Here is a 21562-nt window from a genome sequence, read left to right as displayed (position 1 = left end):
CGGGTCTCCAGGATCACACCCTGGGCTGAAGGCAGCGCTAAACCGCTGAGCCACCCAGGATGCCCACCATTAAATCTTTTCATTTACTAATCAAGGTTTAAAGGAATATAATGTAGTTTTAATTTGTACCTTTTATTTCTATTGCTTCTCAGCTTTTTGGCTAAGGTCAAGAGTACCTTTTGTTTCCAAGATGTTTTCATGTACCTAGTCACCATTTCATTTCCTTTTCTGTAATTTGTCCATCCAAATCATTTGCCCATGTTTTTATCATTTAAAATTTCCCCTGGCAGGACACCTGGGTGGTTCAGCAGTTGAGCGTCTGCCTTTGGTTCAGGGCGTGATTCTGGAGTCCCGGATCAAGTCCCACATCGGGCTCCCTGCATGGAGCCTGCTTCTCTCTCTGCCTGTGTCTCTGCCTCTCTCATTCTCTCTGTGTCTCTCATGAATAAATAAATAAAATAAAATAAAAAATAAAGACTTTAGGATCATAGCATCACACATGTGTTAGATATAAAACAATGTGGTGGAAGTGATGTCCCCCACCCACCGCCCCAGGGATTCTGTTCTAGGTCAGGGAGCAAAGAATGACACTTAGAAGATTTGATTAGCAATATGAAAGCATATGTTAATACTTAACTCTAAGTTCGAAACACAAACTAAGAAAATGTCAAATCTTTGGTGGTCACACTGGCCCAAAGCAGAGAAATGAATTCTACACTGATTATTTTTTCCTCCCTATCACTGATCTTCTCACTATTACCTGGCTCCTGGACACAACTTTTCTCACTTTCAAATCCAAGCTTAAGGAACTGTAGATGACACAAAGCCAAAAGAGCTTTCCTGCCCTTTCCCCCTTTGCCCCTCTCTGTGCTTATCATCATGAGGACAGAGTGGCCTCTTTGGACTCTATTTTCTTCCATTTCTTACCAGTATTGTGCACAAAAGAAGGAAAGTCTAAGAACTGGCACAGCAAATGATAATGGTTTCCATTTAGAACATGCAGAGGACAAATGGCTCTGTGTTTGCTTATACTAATCATTTTGTTTCATTTCACAGGGATAACATAATAACAGCTCAATATTAGATAAGTATTAGCATATGTGGTGGCAAATACACGTGTAACAGAGTATAAAAAACAGCACAGCATTTGTGCAAAGAAATTCTGGAGACTTTCCTTTAATGGAGGTTGGATGTTCACTGGGAATGGAAGGAATGGGGAAATATGAGATAAGGTCTGGGAAAGCATCCCCAGTAGTGAGAGGGAGATGAATGATACCCCAGAGGAAGAGGATCTACAGACAATAGCACAGCAGCAGGCAGGTGGTCTGCCTTTCCTCACACGGGAATGAAGCAGAGCTGGTAGGTGGGTGGGACATGGCCAAACCCACTGGCAAGTGGGGTGGTATCAATGTCCTTTGGATCGACCAGAGGTTTCAGGGTAAATTTTTGTAAAATGGTGGTCAGGAATAAAAACAGCTCCATGCGGGCCAGTCCTTCTCCCACACAAATTCGTTTTCCTGAAAATAACAAACACAAGGGATTTGTTCCTTGAATGCTATGTTTTGAACTGCCCCAAAAAGTATGTCACAAAAATTATCTGATGGATGACTCTACTGATGGATAGCCGTAAGGAAGGTTAGAGGGACAGATGGATAGAAGGATAGAAATGGTTGCTATTCACTGAGTATCTTCACGGGAACTCTTTATTCAACAAATATCTCTTGAGTATCAGGCCTATATCAAGCACTTCATTATGTATTCCCATATTATAATTGCTCTTTTCACATTTCCAGTTTCCACAAATTCTTGTAGAAATACACCCACCTGTCCAAGTGCATTGGAGGGAGGACTAAGAGAAGGGAACTCATATATCTGTGTTTCCCTTTCTACCTTGGGCATAAAATTTAGACAAAGATTTTTTTTTCCCTTCATGTGATTTCATTTTTTAAGAAATATTTTATTTATTTATTCATGAGAGACACAGAGAGAGAGGCAGAGATACAGGCAGAGGAAGAAGCAGGCTCCTGGTAGGGAGCCCCATGCGGGACTCAATCCCAGACCAGGATCACACCCTGAGCCAAAGGCAGATGCTCAACCGCTGAGCCACCCTGGTGCCCCCTTCATGTAATTTCAAAAACACATGTCTACAAGTGTCACTCTCTCACTTTAAATTATTCAATGTCTCCTTAATTTGTCCTATGATGAGGCCAAATGGGCTAAATTGGCCCTCCACATTCTGTTCCCAGTTTGACCTTCCATATCCCTCCTTCCATCCTCTGTACCCTCTACTTCCAGTTCTAGCCAAACCCACTCATCATCAATCTCCAACACTCCATTAAGTTTCCAGCTTTATCTCATGCTGTTCCCTTTGGTTAAGGTCCACTTCTCTTATACTTCTTTCAGGACCTATGTCTCATGTCATTTCCTCTATAATCTCCTGCTCCTATGGTCCACTTTGTAAAAGTGTGCTGCCTTCTCTTCTTTTCCTTGCTCCCTGTCCCCTGTGAGGCAGCTCAAATTCCTTTTTAAAAAAAAAAATATTTTATTTATTCATTCATGAGACACAAAGAGAGAAAGAGAGGGAGGCAGAGACACAGGCAGAGGGAGCAGCAGGCTCCACACAGGGAGCCCGACGTGGGATTCGATCTTAGGTCTCCAGGATCACACCCTGGGCTGAAGGCGGTGATAAATGGCTGAGCCACCTAGGCTGCCCTCCTTTTTTTTTTTTTTTTAAGATTTTATTTATTTATTTATTTATGAGAGAGAGAGAGAGAGAGACAGAGAGAGAGAGAGAGAGAGAGAGAGAGAGAGAGGTAGAGAGGCAGAGGGAGAAGCAGGCTCCATGCACTGGGAGCCCGACGTGGGATTCGATCCCGGGCCTCCAGGATCGCGCCCTGGGCCAAAGGCAGGCACCAAACCGCTGCGCCACCCAGGGATCCCCGCAACACTAGTCTTACTAGATTTACTAATTTGCCTCCCTCACTAGAGTGTGAGCCTCTTTGGTGTCTGTTCTGTGCTTATGGATACTTATATATATTATATAACTGGGCAGTAAGGGATATCACATAGAAGATACCTTTTTTAAAAGATTTTGTTTATTTATCTATTTATTTGAGAGAGAGAGTGGTGGGGAAGGGCAGAGGGACAAGCAGATTCCCTACTGAGTGGGGAGCCCAAGGCAAGACTTAATCCCAGGACCCTGAGATCATGACCTGAGCTGAAGTCAGATACAGACATCCCACACAGAAGATACTTAATTCAAATTTGAGGAGTTATATATGGCCAGAGAGTAAAGTCTAAATGAGTTTCATCTGCTAAGAGGAGCTCTTGGTGGTTCAGTGATATATCTAGAGGCAGAATTCAATGAACTTAATTCTCTAGCTTTCTCACTTTGGAAGAACGGGGTCACCGAGCCAAAGTTCCAATAATGAGGATGTATGGTGAGTAGGGGAAAGTGCATTGGCATTGGGACTGATGCTTCTGGTCATGGACAAAGAACAAATCTATCCAGCTTGAGCAGGTACCATGTAAGTTTCAACTGATTCCCCCAAAATATTTTCTCCCCTTCAGCACCTAAGGAAATTAATTCTTTTTTTAAAAATATATTTTATTTATTTATTCATGAGAGTCAGAGAGAGAGAGAGAGAGAGGCAGAGACACAGGCAGAGGGAGAAGCAGGCTCCATGCAGGGAGCCCGACGTGGGACTCAATCCTCAGCTTAACTGCTGAGCCACCCAGGGATTCCCAGGAAATTAATTCTTATTACCTGCTGAGAAAGCCATGAAGTAGTCACTCTTCTTGAAGTTGCCGCTATCATCCAGGAAGTGGGCAGGGTCAAATATCTCTGGTCTGGGGAATTCTTTCTCATCAGATAGCACAGAAGACAGTGATATTAATATAGTTGTGCCCTGGAATGAACAGACGAAGATAAGCTGGGTTATAAAGAAGGTGTGGAGCTGGAAGAAATGTGGCAAATCACTTCGTTCCATATTTTGATCTATATGTGAGGAATCCCAGGTCCAAAGAAGAGCAATGGCATTTTCAGCTAGACAGACCAAGTAATAAACTGGGATGATATTAAGGCCATGCTAGTCAGGATGCTAAAATGGCCTCCAGTAGGGTCTGAAATACTGAGCACTTGGTTACTTGGGCACCAGACCTCTGAATCACCTCCACTGATCACAATGTTTGGACACTTGTGTCTGTCCACTCATGCTCTATTTCATCGCCTCAGTTTTCATGCACCTCATGTGGATTATGGTTTAAAATGGAAGTGTCTAGGGGTGCCTGGGTGGCTTAATTGGTTGAGTGTCCAATTCTTGGTTTCAGCTGAGATTGGGATCTCAAGGTCGTAAGATCAAGCTCCAAGTTGGGCTCCAAGCTCAGCACAAATTTGGCTTGGGATTCTCTCTCTCCCTCTGCCTCTTCCTCTCCTCTTCCCCTTGCTCATGCTCTCTCTCTCTCAAATAAATAAATACAATCTTAATAAATAAATAAATAAATAAATAAATAAATTCTTTAAAAAATTGAAAATAAATAAATAAATAAATAAATAAATAAATAAATAAATAAAAACTGAAGCCTCTGTTGGCTCTTGAAATGTCGGGAGTATTAGTAATCTGTTCATAGGACTTTTAAAAATAGAGGTCTTGGGCACCTGGGTAGCTCAGTTGGTTGGGTGTCTATCCTCGGCTCAGGTCGTGGTCCTGGGGCCCTTGCTCAGTGGGGAGCCTGCTTCTCCCTATCTCTCTGCCTGCCACTCTCCCTGCTTGTGCTCTCTTTCTGTCAAATAAATAGATAAAATCCTTAAAAAAAAATTGAAGTCTGATCTGAACCTGGCTGGCTCAGTTGATACAGCATATGAGTCTTTTTTGTTGGTTTTGTTTTGTTTTGTTGTTGTTAAAGATTTTATTTATTTATTCATGAGACAGAGAGAGAGAGAGAGAGAGAGAGAGAGAGAGAGGCAGAGACATGGGCAGAGGGAGAAGCAAGCTCCATACAGGGAGCCTGACAAGATTCTATTTTTAAAATGTATTTACTGAGACGCCTGGGTGGCTCAGCGGTTGAATGCCTGCCTTCAGTCCAGGGTGTGATCCTGGGGACCTGCCATCGAGTCACGTCGGGCTCCCTGCATGGAGCCTGCTTCTCCCTCTGCCTGTGTCTCTTCTTCTTCTTCTTCTTCTTCTTCTTCTTCTTCTTCTTCTTCTTCTTCTTCTTCTTCTTCTTTCTCTCTCTCTCTCTCTCTCTCTCTCTCTCTCTCTCTCTCCCTCTGTGTCTGTCATGAATAAATAAATAAAATCTTTAAAAAAAAAAAAAGAAAAGAGGGATCCCTGGGTGGCGCAGTGGTTTGGCGCCTGCCTTTGGCCCAGGGCGCGATCCTGGAGACCCGGGATCGAATCCCACGTCGGGCTCCCAGTGCATGGAGCCTGCTTCTCCCTCTGCCTATGTCTCTGCCTCTCTCTCTGTGACTTTCATGAATAAATAAAAATTAAAAAAAAAGAAAAATAGAATCTCAGCAGTAGAGAATTATGGCAGATACCTCCTTAATAAGTGATTGCCTTAGCATCACCAATAATGGTATAAATTGATATTACATGTCTCTAGCCAAAATGTGATGTAGTGGGACATATACATCATCTATGTAATTTTCTTCTCCAAAACACAGCTTTGGAATCTAATCTCAAAACAAAACCAAAACCACACCAAAATAGACTGAGGAATATTCTACATGACAACTGTCCTGGACTCTTCAAAACTGTAAGCGTACTGAAATGAAACAAATAAAGGAAGAGGAACTGATCTTCACAAAAGGGGCCAAAAGGGACAGATAATCAAATTACATACTTATTCTTTGATTAGACAGAAGATGCCCCCACGAGAACCTGGGTGGCTCAGTGGTTGAGTGTCTGCCTTTGGCTCAGGTCATGATCCTGGGGTCCTGGGATAAAGTCCCGCATCAGGCTCCCCACAGGGAGCCTGATTCTCCCTTTGCCTGTGTCTCTGCCTCTCACTCTCTGTGTCTCTCATGAATAAATAAATAAATCTTTAGGAAAAAAAAAAGATACTAGATGCCTCCTCAAAAAAAGCTATAAATGATATTTTAGGATAATTGAAAAAAATATAATTATAGACTATATATTAGATAAAATTATTGTATAGATGATAAATCCTTAAGTGTGAATGCTGTTATTACTCTGAAGGAAGCCCTTGTTCTTAGAAGGCACATACCGCAGTATTTAGGAATGAGAAAGATTGATGGACATAGGTAGATATGCACTTAAAATATAAATGTATACACATTTTCATATATACTATTTATATATACATAAGACATTACAGAGCCATTGCGTGTGTTTAAATGCTATTTATATTTTTTAATTTTTTAAATTAAAAATTAGAAGGAAATTCCATCTTCTAAGTTTCTCATATTTAAAATCTATAATTTTGTTTTCAAAATTATTGCTTTATATATCTTAAGACAAGTAATACGTAGAAGTGTTACTGTAAGATTTAAAAAGCAAGTATATTTTCAATAAATGATTCTGGGACAAGTTCTGGATATCCAGAAAAACAACAAAAAAATACAATTACCACTTTACACTATAAATAAAAATGAACTGTAAATGGGTCACAGACCTAAATATAAAAACTGAAAGTATAAAACTCATAGAAGAAAACATAAGGGCAAGTATTTGGGAACACATGTCAGCAACAAATTTTTAAGGTAGGACACAAAAGCACAAGTCAAAAGAGAAACAATTGATAAATTGGACTCCAACAAAATCCAAAACTTCTGCTCTTTGAAAGACATTCTTTGAACACATAAGGAAGAAAGAAAAAAAACAACCCACAGGTTTAGAGTAAATGTTAGCAACACCTACATATGATATAAGACTTACATATAAAATATATAAAGGATTGCAATAATTAAATAAGTAAATGACCTTACCTTATAGGAATATTACTTCAGCATTCTACCAAAAAATATATATGAATAGTCAATCAGCATATGAAAAGAAGCAAAACATCATTGTCCATCCAGAAAATAGAAGTAAAACAAAATGTGATATCACTACACAAGCACTTTTAGTATCTAAAATGTAAAAACACCAACAATGGCAAGTGGTGGAGGGTGTCTAGAGCAATTGGAACTCTCTTCCTCTACACCTCTCCTTCTACTTGTGCTCTCTTTTGCTTTCTCTCTCCCTCAAATAAATCAATCTTTAAATAAAGTAAAATACTCCCAATAATGTAGTACCATATAATCAAACACATTGATATTTCCTTTTTTTTTTAAGATTTTATTTTAAGTTATCTCTAAATGCAACATAGGGCTTGAATTTACAACCCCAAGATCAAGAGTCACATGCTTCACTAACTGAGCCAGCCAGGTGCCCCCACATTGATATTTCTTTAGCAAAATATGATATTTACACAAAGCGGCATCAACAAGGATATAAATAGATTCACTTCAGTTCAAGTTAGGTTTTGGTCCCTGGATGAAATTGCAGCAAACATATTTATTTTTAATTTTTGAGTTTTTAGTATTGCAGAATTAAGGATGGTTTTAAGATAAGATTTTAAGTATTACAGAAAAAAAACAAACAAAAACAACTTAGAACAATCCTGTCCAACACAGTGGCTGTGAGTGATCCATGGTTACTTATCTTTAAATTAAATATAATTGTAACTATATAAAATTTAAAGTTCAAATAGTAGTTATTAAAACAAATATTAAACCACATCACAGAACTGTGTAGTTGGAAATTACAAATCCACAAATTATTAACAACGATAAGTGTATCTGGAAAGGTTGCTGATATAGGGCATTCAAAATAATAAAGCCAATTAAATAATAAAGACAAGTCTAGTAATAAAGGTTGCTAGAGATAAGGCATTCAAAATAATAAAGTCAATTATATTTCCAAAAAAGTAGAATAGGCATTTAAAAAATTATACTTTTTATAATAACATCAAAAATATCATTTATCTAGGAAAAAACTAATAGATGTACAAGCCACTGCACGGAAAATATTGAAAAAAATTAAAGAAAGCCCAAATAAATTGGAGAATATACCATAACCATGAATTGAAAGATTCAACATGTCAATTCTTTCCAAATTAATTTACTATCACCCTGATAAAAATCACTGCCAAGAGCTTTGATTAATTGATTAAACTGATACTAAAATTTATTTGGAAATGTAAACAGATAAGAGTAGCTAAAACAATATTAAAGAAATAGAACAAATTTGGAAAATTTACACAACCAGATACTGAAACCTGTTGTAAAAATTTATAGCCTGGGGCACCTGGGTGGCTTAGTGGTTGAGAGTCTGCCTTTGGCTCAGGTTGTGATGCTGGGGTTCTGGGATAAAGTCCCGCATCAGGCTCCCTGTAGGGAGCCTGCTTCTCCCCCTGCCTAGGTCTCTGCCTCTCTGTGTGTGTCTCTCGTGAATAAATAAATAAAATCTTAAAAAAAAATGTATAGTCTCAAACTGGAAACAGCACAAAATCCATCAAGCTGCCCCAAGTATGATTTTCACACTTTTCTCATAAATATTGGTAGAGGTTTGAAACCATACTGTGAATATGGGAACTTCATGAGCGCTGAAGTCAGGTGTAGGAGAAACACATCTTACCTTGGGGATGACATAGTTTCTAAATTTAACGTCACAGGTCACTGCATGAGGCAGGCTTTTTGGGAGAAGGTCAATGTATCTCTGGATCTCATGCAGTACCGCATTCGTGTAGGGCATGCGACTCCTGTCCTGCATGCGAGGGCTCTGGTGTCTGCCAATTACACGGTCAATCTCTTCCTGGACTTTCACTGATAAAATACAAATGAGACTGATGAACGAAGAGGCAAATGCATACATACGTTGACATGCCAATTCAGGTAATATGAACCCTTTGAAGGTATTCCAACATCATTATAAACATCAGTTTTATGCCCCAAAGCACACTCTGCCCACCATGCTGGCCATACCTGTGACTTCTGGATGTTTCAGCAGGAGCAGGAGACCATATCGTAGGGTTGTGCTTGTGGTCTCTGTCCCAGCTCCAAACAAATCAGTGGCAATAGCTCTCAAGTTTTCGAAAGTAAATTCCAATGGCTGGTTGTGCTTTTCCTAGGAATTATTTGGCGTAAGTATTTACTGGTTCACCAGGATATGTGATTACAACTAATCCAAAGTAACACATCGTTATAAAGTTAAGCAAACTTAGAAACTGCAGTGTTAAAATAACAACTGTATGGTATGGAAAATTGTCTGGATTAGTTGACCCAATCTTTATTTCCTATTCCCTTATCCTTTGCTTTCCTACAAATTTCATTTCCTAGCCTCTTTTGCAGCTAAATTGGCCAAGCAATCCATTTCTTACCAATAGCCTATTGATGTCACTTTCTTTCCTTCCTTCTTCTTACTGCAGAGCTACACACACATATAGGTGGAGGCAGTATAGATATCATCTGGAAACATGAACATGAAGCCTACATACTAAGAATGCTAAATAAAGGGGCACCTGAGTGGCTCAGTCAGTTAAGCATCTGTTTTTGGCTCAGGTCATGATCCCGGAGTCCTGGGATCAAGGCCCGAATGGGGATCCCTGCTCAGCCGCAAGCCTGCTTCTCCCTTTCCTCCCCACTTTCTCTCGCGATCTCCTTCACTATCTCGGTCTCTGTCTCAAATAAGTAAATAAAATCTTTAAAAAAACAAAAACAAAAACAAAAACAAAGAATGCTAAATAAAAATGGAAGAAAGCACCTGAGTCCATGATACTTCAGGACTACTGTACAAGTCCTGGACTGCTCAACATGATATCCTCTCTACATGAGGTAAATAAACCCACTATTTCTTTAAAACATTGTTAATTGGGTTTTCTCTTGTTGGTCGGCAAATGCAATCTTAACTGATAGAAATGAGTAAATTAGAGCCGTATCTTGAAAAATGGCATAAACCATGATCAAGAGTTTGCAATTCTCCTCTTCTGTTATAGAATTTCTATGGACTCCATATTGCCTAAAAACTCATTATATAGTTGAAAATATGCAAAAGCTAACATGGCAGCACATCTGAGAACAGATTATTGTGAGAATGGATTTATTTTTTTTTAATTTATTTTTTATTTTTTTTTATTTATTTACGATAGTCATACAGAGAGAGAGAGAGGCAGAGACACAGGCAGAGGGAGAAGCAGGCTCCATGCACCGGGAGCCCGACGTGGGATTCGATCCCGGGTCTCCAGGATCGCGCCCCGGGCCAAAGGCAGGCGCCAAACCGCTGCGCCACCCAGGGATCCCGAGAATGGATTTACAAAGACAAAAGGGGGCCAGCTGCTATTGTACTCCAGATGTGAGGCAGGAGGCAGTTTGGTTTAGGAAACAAGTGCAGGAATTAATGGGGATACAAATAGAATATTACAGACATGAAGACAGAAAATTTGAGCATTAACCACCCATAGTGGATGAAGGAGAGTGAGGCAGATGCTGAGGATAAGAGACTGACTACAAAGAGATCTCATAAATTTTAAGTGGAGTAAAAGCACCTCACAAGGACAACTGAAGTTGGTTTAAGATAAGGGTGACATGAAATTGACAACAACAACGTGGCCATTTGAAATATTGACTAAGAAAGTCACTAAAATACACACAAAAAAATTTCTTCCTATCCAGTCCTCTAGGCCAACATTAATAAGACTCTTACAATCCCCAAGACCTGTGGCATGCCTAACATGTCATCAACTCCATTAAGGCAGGCTTAACCTCAATGGCTCTACTGCTAGACCCACTGGTAACATCAACATCACACACTTTTCTAACCTTGCCAACCCCAAATTACTGTAAGGCCAGGAAAAGGAATAGGTCAGTTATAAACCATTATTAGCATTTCCATCTGTTGAAGTAAATTTGAAGAATCAGTGCTTCCATACACATAGGTTATCAACTTTATGCCTAATTTTATGCCTAAGGAATGAAGTGAAAGAAGCTAGAACAAAAGACTATATACTGTATAAATCCATTACTGTGAAACACCCAGAATAGTAAATCTATAGAGACAGAAAGTAGAATAGTGAATCCTGAAGCTGGAAGGCTTTGAGAATAATGGAATGAGTACTCAGTCTTACGGGGCTTCTTTTGAGGGTGATGAAAATGTCCGGTAATTGATTGTGGTGGTGGTTGCACAAATCTGAAAATACACAATTACTGAATTGTGCTTGAGATGTGGGAACGGTATGGTATGTGAATTATACTATGTGAAGATATTAACAACAACAAAAGGAATAATAAGCTAGAATTTAAATACTATCATGAAGTCCAGAGGAGCAATGCAGTTTTTAAATGTAGTATTAAGGAAATACTGCTAATTGAAGTATGAGAGATGTCAGACTTCCTTAGCCTAGAATCAGTGGAGAGTCTTACTAGTGTTAAGGAAATCCCTCAAAATATGTGCAAAATACAAAAACATGCACATAGGTACATTCTTCTGGGAAGGTGACCATACTTTTAATCAGATTCTCAAATCAGCTGATCGCTAGAAAGATAAAAATCATTGCCCTAATGGCAGAGAAAGCAGAGAGTGGAAGTAATTCTCTTCGCTCTTCTACTTTCTTCAAACCACTTGACCAGTTTCTTCACTTCATTCCACCTAGAATATGTGATTTGAGCAGTCCAATTGAAATCCAGGGACAATTCTTTGACAATCATCTTCATCATTATCATTGACATCTTGCCATGTTAGGCTACTCACTGGTTTCTCATTTCTGAGCAGAGTTACAAAGTGATTGGATAAAGTAATGATGGCCTCAGATGAAGGAACTTCCTTCTCTAGAATTAGCTCTTTACAACACATTCTATGATGTTCAATCCAGATCTATGCATACATAAGTACCTAAAGTGCTTGTCAAGCATTTCTTACCTGACAATTTAAATATCCTCAATAAGGAGAGAACAAATCAGTGAGCCAAAAACCACAAGTAAACAAATAACTGATCTGCATTTTACCTGTTCCATTTTTATCAGGAAATAATCAATGAAATCACGAGGATTGTTAACATTGAAGGATTCTTGGTGTTCTTTTATTTTCTCCAAAATGTAACTTTTTATGAAAGCACAATTTTTAAATATTGTGTTATGGCTTCCTGGGAGATAATGAAGGAGAGCAGGGAAACTATTGTAGGCCTTAAAGATAAAAAAAAATTAATAAAGTTAAAAAGTTTTGAAAGCATATATAAAACATGCCAAGCCCTGGTTAAAAAATGAGATGAAGAAAAAATGGTCTCTGTCTTCTGGGGGAGCATTTTGTATTGTATGTATAAAGTAATCCTCTGTGCTCATAGAGAACCTGAGGGGAAACTCTGACCAGATGATGATACATGATATTCTCCTATACATCATACATCAACCCTATAGTATTAAAGCATCTTTACTTCCATTCTCTCATTTTTTAATATTAATTCTTCCCTACAACCTTGAAATATAGAATGCCATGAATTACTATGATTCATATTTTATAGATGAAGACTGAAGTTGGGCAGCCCGGGTGGCTCAGCGGTTTAGCACCTGCCTTTGGCCCAGGGCGTGATCCTGGAGACCTGGGATTGAGTCCCACATCAGGCTCCCTGCATGGAGCCTGCTTCTCCCTCTGCTTGTGTCTCTGCCTCTCTCTCTGTCTCTCATGAATAAATAAATAAAATCTTAAAAAAAAAAAAAAGACTGAAGTTAAGGGAGTTTGGGCAAAACCTAATTCATAGCACAAGCTACTCCCTCATCAGTGTTCCCTGGTGGCATCCATGGTCCCAAAGGTTTTCTCTGCTTGAAGGAGATATTCTCCTCCTTCCTAAATTAACATATTTCTGTGAAGGAATATGATGAAGAGGTCACTAAGTGTGAGTGGAGGACAAACCTTGTGGGCAAAAGGAACCTTTCAGCAAGGACCTGAATGCCCATTAACTGCTGCGGGCATGTTTCTGGACAGTTACCAAAACTGGGCCTTGGAAAGACCACTGGCCAGGGAGTCAATGGGCTTGAATTCCACCAGCTCCACATTTGGACATTTGTCTTCTTGTCTGTGAAATAAAGGTTTCAACTATCCTTCCCAGATGTACACTCCATGACGCTTGCCCTGGGCAGGAGAGGAGTATGGTATTCAAAAATTCACTCCACTGAGTATGACCAGTGAAAATGTCAGAGTACACACCTTCAAAGGCAGGACTCTCAAAAAAAAAAAAAAAAAAAAAAGGCCGAAAATTTTTAGCAAAAACTAGGATACCTGGGCAGCTCAGTGGTTAAGCATCTGCCTTATGGCCCAGGGTGTGATCCTGGAGACCTGGGATGGAGTCCCACGTCGGGCTCCCTGCATGGAGCCTGCTTCTCCCTCTGCCTGTGTCTCTACCTCTCTTTCTCTGTGTGTGTGTATGTGTCTCTCATAATAAATAAATAAAATATTTTTTAAAAGTTCTAGCAAAAACCATAAGAATCAACTTGTCAGAACTCTAGAAAACAAAGGCTTATAGCCATCATGTGAATGCTGAATCAAGAAAAAGACAACTTGAAAATGGTGGGGAAGCTTGTGGAATATTTAATTTGCCCCTGTCCCACCTCCTTCCTCAGTTTGGCAGTGGTTTTAACAAGGGAAGCTCCTTGTGTGGGACTCTGGTTTCTAGTTCAAGAGACTAGAGCAGATTTTACAAAATATTGTGTTTTTACTCTATTGCAATTTCTCTGGGGTAATCTGAAGGACTGACACAGACTTTTGTCTTTGTTTCATCTAACCTAGAACTCAGGGTGGGAAAGCAACAGGCATGTCTCAAAACTTCTGTAAGGCAAATGAATAATCCACAGCCTCCTGAGGCAAAGATTATTTAAGATAGAGCACCAGATGCTGGGGAGAGAATATCTTCTAGAAATCAGGGCATTCAAAAGTACCCATGAATACTGAGGAATTTAGACATTTTAAAATTCAGAAAACAGGACATAGGCTAAGAAAAGACCTCAAAAAACCTTAAGCTTTCACCTCTGGCTGATATTGGCTCAGTGTGTAAGCAACAGGATTGAGAAAGAATTGAAAACAGTCTGATAAAAGCACTGAAGGGAGTGCCCCAGCACAGAACCAATTTGGAAGAGTTCTTTAGTCTGTCCTTCCCTCCTTCTTCCCTCCCTCCCTTTCTTCCTCCCTCCCTCTCCCTTCTCCTCTCTTTCTCCCCACACCCCCTCCTCCTCCCTTCTTTTCCGCTCGTCCCATTCAAGGAAAACTCCATCAAAACACTAGCTGAACACAAGTTAAAGAATCAAAGATTTCAGAGACCATATATGACAAAGAAGAGACTTAGCAAACCGGTTCAGAAAAGTCACTAAATAAACATCTATAGCCTATAGAAAGCAAAAAGCAAAATAAACCCATAGCAAGCAAAACAAATTAAAAAAAAATCTCAGGGAGGATGAAGAATTTCATTTCCACAGTTACCACATTATAATATCCAAATGCCCAGTTTTCATTCACTTCACAGAATGATACATACACAATTTTGAACTTGTCAGAGAAAAGAGAGGATCTTGACCTCACCTGGATCCATGGGGAGCTCAAAATCCTTAAGTTTTCATTAAGTTTTTCCAAGAAACCAAGTAAAGTCTGATCTGTATAGTCAAAACGATTCTGGAAAATAATGGAGCAGATCACATTGCAGGAAGCACAGCCCAAGACAAAAGTGGGATCACATGGTAAGGCTAAAGAAGAGGAAAAATTTATAAAATACCATTAAAACACGCATATAAAAGTCTTTATTGTTGATAATAGGTAATGACAATTTTTAGAATCTCTAAAGCAATATCTACCTAGCAATCCCCTTTATCAGCAAAAATTTCAGCATGCTTAAAATCAACACATCACTTTTCTCTTAAATGCAATGTCTACTCTATCCTAGTTTGTTTAATAATAGTTCTCCAAATACTCCAATTAGATCACTATCTTTGTTTACTTGATTCGGACCCAAGGTAACTATTATTTTGAAGAGCAAAAGAAAAACTTTAAGGAAGTCACTTTTGGGATTCCTGTGTGGCTCAGTGGTTTAGCGCCTGTCTTTGGCCCAGGACGTGATCCTGGAGTCCCGGGATCAAGTCCCACATCAGACTTCCTGCATGGAGCCTGTTTCTCCCTCTGCCTGTGTCTCTGCCTCTCTCTCTCTCTGTGTCTCTCATGAATAAATAAATAAAATCTTTTAAAAAATAAAAAAAATAAAGAACCCACTTTCAATTATTATTTTTTAAAATATTTTATTTATTCATTCATGAGAGACACAGAAAGAGGCAGAGGCAAAGGGAGAAGCAAGCTCCATGCAGGGAGCCCGATGCAGGACTCAATCCTAGGACCCTGGGATCACGACCTCACGACCTAAGCCAAAAGCAAATGCTCAACCGCTGAACCACCCAGTTGCCCAGAAACCACTTTTGAAAACAGCTAATGGGGGCACCTGGCTGGCTCAGTAGGTGAAGTGAGCACGTGACTCTTGATCTTGGAGTCGAGTGTTCAAGTCCTAATTTGGGTGTGGAGATTACTTAAAAATAATAAAAAAAGAAATTAAAAAAAAAAAAAAACGAAACACCTGGGATGCCTGGGTGGCTCAGTGGTTGAGCATCTGCCTTCAGTTCAGGGTGTGATCCCGGGGGCTAGAGATCAAATACCACATCCGGCTCCATGCAGGGAGCCTGCTTCTCCTTCTGCCTGTGTCTCTACCTCTCTCTCTGGGTCTCTCATGAATAAATAAATAAAACCTTTACAAAAAAAACAACTAATAATTCAAGTTATCGATGCAGAATCACACCTGCCTGTTAAGCTTGTAGACTCGAGTAGGAAGGAAGAAAATAGCTAGTGACCTGGAAACCTTTTATATATAATGAATAGTTGAAGTGAACCATGTGTAAAACCAGCAGAGGAAAAGATCAAAGAAAGAAAGATCATGGAAAAATTCAGGTATTTTGGTGAACAAAATAAACTTAAAAAAGCAAAAGCTATCCATGTTGCATGAGAAGAAAAACTAACACAAATGAATATAAATTATAGTACAGATTTGTTTGCCTAAAATAGAAGTAAAACAAGAAATCTCCATGTCAAACTTAAATCACTACCAGGGCAAACAGAAAAGAACAAATTGGTAAATAGAGTCCTTGGTTGCCTCTGGCTCAGTAGATAGAACATGTGATTCTTAATCTCATGGTCATAAGATCAAGCCTCACGTTCAGCATGGAATTTATTTAAAAGATAAAAAAATAAAAATAAATAAAAGGCAATAAACAGGGTCCTTGTATTTCTTTACTGCAATATAGAAAATAATAATACTTTTCCTCTCTAGGAAATAATGTCCATCATTACCAGTCAGGCCCCAGACTTATTTGAACAGCCTGCCCTCTTGTGGAATTCTGGAGTATTTCTATATATAAACATTAAAGACCATAGTTCTAAATTTTTAACTGGACTATCATTTAGGTCAACTCTGCCATTTTACAGAGAAAGCAGAGGAAAGGTTTTGTTTTTAGTGAGAAGTATTTAAGTGAAATTTCTTTTTTAAAAAAAATATTTTATTTATTTATTCATGAGAGACCCAAGGAGGCAGAGACATAGGCAGAGGGAGAAGCAGGCTCCATGCAGGGACTCCGGGATCATGACTCCAGCCAAAGGCAGACGCTCAACCACTAAGCCACCCAGGCGTCCCAAGAAAGAGGATTCTACCACAGGAGGCACATAAACACTTTCATGAGAGACTCAGAGAACATAAATAAGCAGGCAAACAACTATATAAAACTTAATAGTACAGAGACATAGGCAGAGGGAGAAGCAGACTCCCTGCGGGGGAGCCCAATGTGGGACTTGATCCCAGGACCTTGGGATCACAACCTGAGCCAAAGGCAGATAGATGCTCTATCATTGAGCCACTCAGGTGCCCTTTCAATGAAATTTCTATAATCAAATGATCAATAAACTTTATCTGTAAAAGCCTTCAACTTCATATCATCAATGTAATTAAAGGTGACCAGAATAAAAAATGAGGAAGGAGAGGGAATTTTAGTTAGCTGTTATTCCAGACCCCTTGTTAGCTGAAACATGCAAGGACACTAAGCTTTCAGAAAAATTTATTTTAAAACCTAAGGGATAATTTGGGAAGACCTTGAGATAATTTGGGAGATCTTGTGTGTGTGTGTGTGTGTGTGCATGCCTGTGAAATTCACAGCTAAAATCTGGTTTTTAATCTTTCACTTCATTTGAGAGAAAGAATTTAAAAACAGAGTAATTTGGAATCCAGACTGACAGATTCATTATGACAAGCACTTCATCCATCACAATTTTTAACTGTAGAAAGCAAACTAATGGTTACTAGAAGAGAGGTGGGTGGGGGGATGGGTTAAGCAAGTGATAGGGATTATGAGGGCACTTGTGATGAGCACCAGGTGACATATGGAAGTGTTGAATCATTACATTGTACACCTGAAACTAATTAAAAAAAAACCCTGTATGTTAAATAACTAGAATTTTAAATAAAAACTTAAAAAAATAGTTGTTGGGGTACCTGGGTGGCTCAGTCCATTAAGCATCTGCCTTGGGCTCAGGTCATGATCCTGAAGTCCTGAAATTGAGCCCTGAATCAGGCTCCTTGCTGAGCAGGGAGCCTGCTTCTCCCTCTCCCTCTACCATTCCCCCTGCTTGTGCTCTCTGGCTCTATCTCTCTGTCAAATAAATAAATAAAATCTTTTAAAAATAAGTAAATAAACAAAATAGTTGTTGACAGGGACATCAAAATTAATGAGGGCAGCAGTAAAGATGCCTAAGCAATTACAACCATAAAAAGTATCATTACTAGCCAGAAAATGAAGTTGACTAAACACATATAGACCAATTAAGTAAAAGCACATGTCACTGGTTTCATGAGCACCATAAGGGTGTGATGAGGTAGCTTCCACTGTGTCCACTTGACAAGTATACCCTGGTGACATGTTCTGAAATAGGTAACCCACATTTACAGTATAGGAAAAAATACTGTTCTAACTCTGTAAAAAAAAAAATGAGTCCATGGGATGCCTGGGTGGCTCAGCGGTTGAGCGTCTGCCTTTGGCTCAGAGGGTGATCCTGGGGCCCCGGGATCGAGTCCCATATCGGGCTCCCCGCATGGAGCCTGCTTCCCCTTCTGCCTGTGTCTCTGCCTCTCTCATTCTCTGTGTCTCTCATGAATGAATAAATAAAATCTTTAAAAAAATTTTTTTTGTTTTAAAATGAGTCCCCTAATGTTTTACATTTATGATGTAATGATTTGGAAATAAACACACTTGGGACAGAAAAGGATTAAATGACCTTTTATACCCACACTGTATGCACAAGTCATGAAAGGACACACACGGCAAGCCTAGATACATAGAAGCTCCTGTGGCTCTCTGCTACACCCGTTTCGCCACACGAGGCTGAAATGTTTCCAAGGACATCAGGAGACAAGAGAACAATCGGCCAAGGCCAGAGCTATAGAATCACTCACCATTGGTTTTTCTCAACTCTTCTACAAGGTAGCAGGCTTCCTCTTGAACTCGGCTCTCAAGGTCACTCTTCCCCATCCCCAAATTTCGCAGGGTCGTGAGGGCAAAGCGTCGCATCTCCTTCCATCTGTTTCCACTGGTGAAAAGGATTCCTACCAAAGGGGGAACAGAAGCTGGAGGGAAGGCCATAGGCAAGGAGGAGGAAGCGGATACTTGGGCGACTCATGATGGGCCAAGTTCTGCTGAGTTCTTCAAATTCCTGTTTTCCATCCTTCCCAACCCTATAACCAGTGCTGAACACATGTGTACATGCACACCTACCGTGTCCTTCACTAACTTTTTCGGCTATTGGGAAATGTCCTCTTGCAGAAAACTTTTCTCCCAGATCAATCAGGGTTTCCTTCACTGCGTCATACCCATGCAGTACAACAGTGGGTTTCATGCCAAAATACAGAGTGAATACGGGGCCATAGGCTTTTGAGAGCTGAGAAATTCAAAGGAAAAATATATATTAGCAAAAGAAGTCACAATTTATATTTTGTGCATGATTTTTGTATGTGTGCATGATTAAGCCTGATATCATCATATTGTCGATGTTTTTATTCTGCACGTGGCTTCAATATTTCTGGATCTTATATATGAATAAGATTGACACAGCTGACACATATAGAGGGCCTCTGATATGACAGGCAATGGCCTGCGCAATTGGTACTCAGATTATTACAACTAATCATCACATCAATACCTTGAGCTAGGCTTATTTACCCTGTTTTACAGATAAAGAGGTTGAAGCTCAAAGAATTTCCTGTATATTTCCAGTGTCTAATAACAGAACACTCAAATTTCAACCCTCTTAGGTTGGCCAACCTCTGATGTCTGAGTCCCCAGTGCCTAGCTTTGGGACCAGTACCGAACTGTTTCAGGATCACCCATAAAGCTCGTCCCCTGGAGATTCTTTTTTTATTCTATTTTATTTTTAAAGGATTTTATTTTTAAGTAATGTTCACACCCAACATGGAGCTTGAACTCGTAACTCCAACATCAAGAGTCACAAGCTCTATTGAGCCAGGAACCCCTAGCCCCCGGAGATTCTGATTCAGGAGCCTTATGATAGATATTAGAAATGTTTGTTTGTTTTAAATCACCCCAGATAGTGCTAATGCCCACTCCAGCTTGAGATCTGCTGGTATTACTAACATGAAAGGACACACAGTATCTCATGGAAGAACAATTTCTTCTATTCTGCACCGTTCACAGGATATGGACAGCAGCTTTGTACAGAATTGGAGGATGCTGACCCTGATGATTTCCTGTTTTTCATTCATTCATGCTAGTTCTGAACCTAGAGTTCTCTCCTTGATATCAGGCACAATTGCTTCTCCAGACTTCAATTTCATGGCTATTGAACTAAACACACAGACTAGTAGATGACTTCTTGAATGAAATCTCTAATCACAAAACACCTCTCTTACCATTTATCTTCAGGCAGAAATCATAGCAAAAGGCTGTGAAACAAACAAAAAAGGCAGAATTCTTGGCTTTTCTCTTTTAGACAGAGAAAGAGCATGAGTGGGAGTGGCAGAGGGGCATAGGGCAAACCTTGAGCTGTGCTGAGTTTGGTGCCCAATGACAGCTTGATCCCTGAGATCATGACCTGAGCAGAAACCAAGAGTCAGATGCTCAATCACCTAAGCTACCCAGGTGCCTGAACTTTATTATTTTAATGCTACCACAGAACAGCCTAAATATTTCTCTATTCATAGAACACATTATGTTATTCCACTATTCCTTTTTTTTTTTTTTTTTTTTTTTTTTAAGGAATCTCAATGCCCAATGTGTGGCTCAAATTCATGAACCTGAGATCAAAAGTTACAAGCTCAGGATCCCTGGGTGGCGCAGCAGTTTAGCGCCTGCCTTTGGCCCAGGGCGCAATCCTGGAGACCTCGGATCGAATCCCACGACGGGCTCCCGGTGCATGGAGCCTGCTTCTCCCTCTGCCTATGTCTCTGCCTCTCTCTCTCTGTGTGTGACTATCATAAATAAATAAAAATAAAAAAAAAAAAAAAGAAAAGAGTTGCAAGCTCTATGGATTTAGCCAGCCAGGCACTCCTATTCCAGTAATTTTTTTTTAAAGTAAGCTTTAGGCCTGATGTAATGCTTGAATTAATGACCCTGAAATCAAGAGTTGCATGTTCTACTTACTGAACCAGCCAGATGCTCCTTTTTCTGCTATTCTTGACTATGCTTCTCAAGGAGTATTTGCTTTACAGATATATCTCAATATTTTTAATATATTTTTAACTTTTATTTATTTATGATAGTCACACAGAGAGAGGCAGAGACATAGGCAGAGGGAGAAGCAGGCTCCATGCACCAGGAGCCCGACGTGGGATTCGATCCCGGGTCTCCAGGATTGCGCCCTGGGCCAAAGGCAGGCGCTAAACCGCTGCGCCACCCAGGGATCCCAATATTTTTAATATGTTAATTTTAATAGACACATTTTATTTAAAAGTAGAGGTTAACATACATACCCTTTGCAAACTGCTGAAGGAGCATAAAACATACTTACATTGCTTAAGGATTTGTTGATGTCCTTATCTAACTGTAGGATATTTCCAATAAAAGGGAGAGGTGTGGGGCCAGGTGGGAGCTTCCCCTTCCTCGAGCTCTGTTTCCAGAGTGAAAGGAGAAGGCAACAGGAGAGACAAAGCACCAGAACCACAACTGGATCCATGAAAGCTTTCTTGGACAACTGTGAGCTTGAAATCTAAAGCTTTTGTAACACTCCCTGCAACATGTGACTCATAATCCATCAGCTGGATTTACTTTAATCTCTCTTTTGAAGGGACTTTGGCCCACTGATAAAGATAAAACTATGGTGTTCTTTTTTTTTTTTTTTAATGGTGTTCTTTTCTTTTGCTTCTATCTAATACTATGCCCGAGGTTCTGATCTAACAGGTCTGGGATGGAGTCCAGGTACTGGTAATATTTTGGGTTTTGTTTGTTTGGGTTTTCTTTTTCTTTTTTTTTTTTTTTTGAACACTTTAG

At 39.6% G+C, this 21562-nt stretch overlaps 1 protein-coding gene across 1 annotated transcript; it reads right to left on the bottom strand.

Annotated features, from left to right (window-relative positions):
• Nucleotides 1-436: 436 nt before the first annotated feature.
• LOC129493856 (cytochrome P450 2C41) lies at nucleotides 437-21291 on the bottom strand. The gene is made up of 9 exons (XM_055300452.1): nucleotides 21084-21291; nucleotides 18836-18998; nucleotides 18517-18666; nucleotides 14565-14725; nucleotides 12005-12181; nucleotides 8990-9131; nucleotides 8643-8830; nucleotides 3767-3908; nucleotides 437-1517 (listed from the first exon to the last, which is right to left on the bottom strand). The coding sequence occupies exons 1-9, from the start codon at nucleotides 21246-21248 to the stop codon at nucleotides 1336-1338; spliced, it is 1470 nt and encodes a 489-aa protein (XP_055156427.1). The 5' UTR covers nucleotides 21249-21291; the 3' UTR covers nucleotides 437-1335.
• Nucleotides 21292-21562: the final 271 nt, after the last annotated feature.

Source organism: Nyctereutes procyonoides, unplaced genomic scaffold (assembly GCF_905146905.1).
Source record: "Nyctereutes procyonoides isolate TBG_1078 unplaced genomic scaffold, NYPRO_anot_genome, whole genome shotgun sequence".
In the NCBI taxonomy this organism is placed as follows: Eukaryota; Metazoa; Chordata; class Mammalia; order Carnivora; family Canidae; genus Nyctereutes; species Nyctereutes procyonoides.
This window is presented reverse-complemented; position numbering and strand designations above follow the sequence as displayed.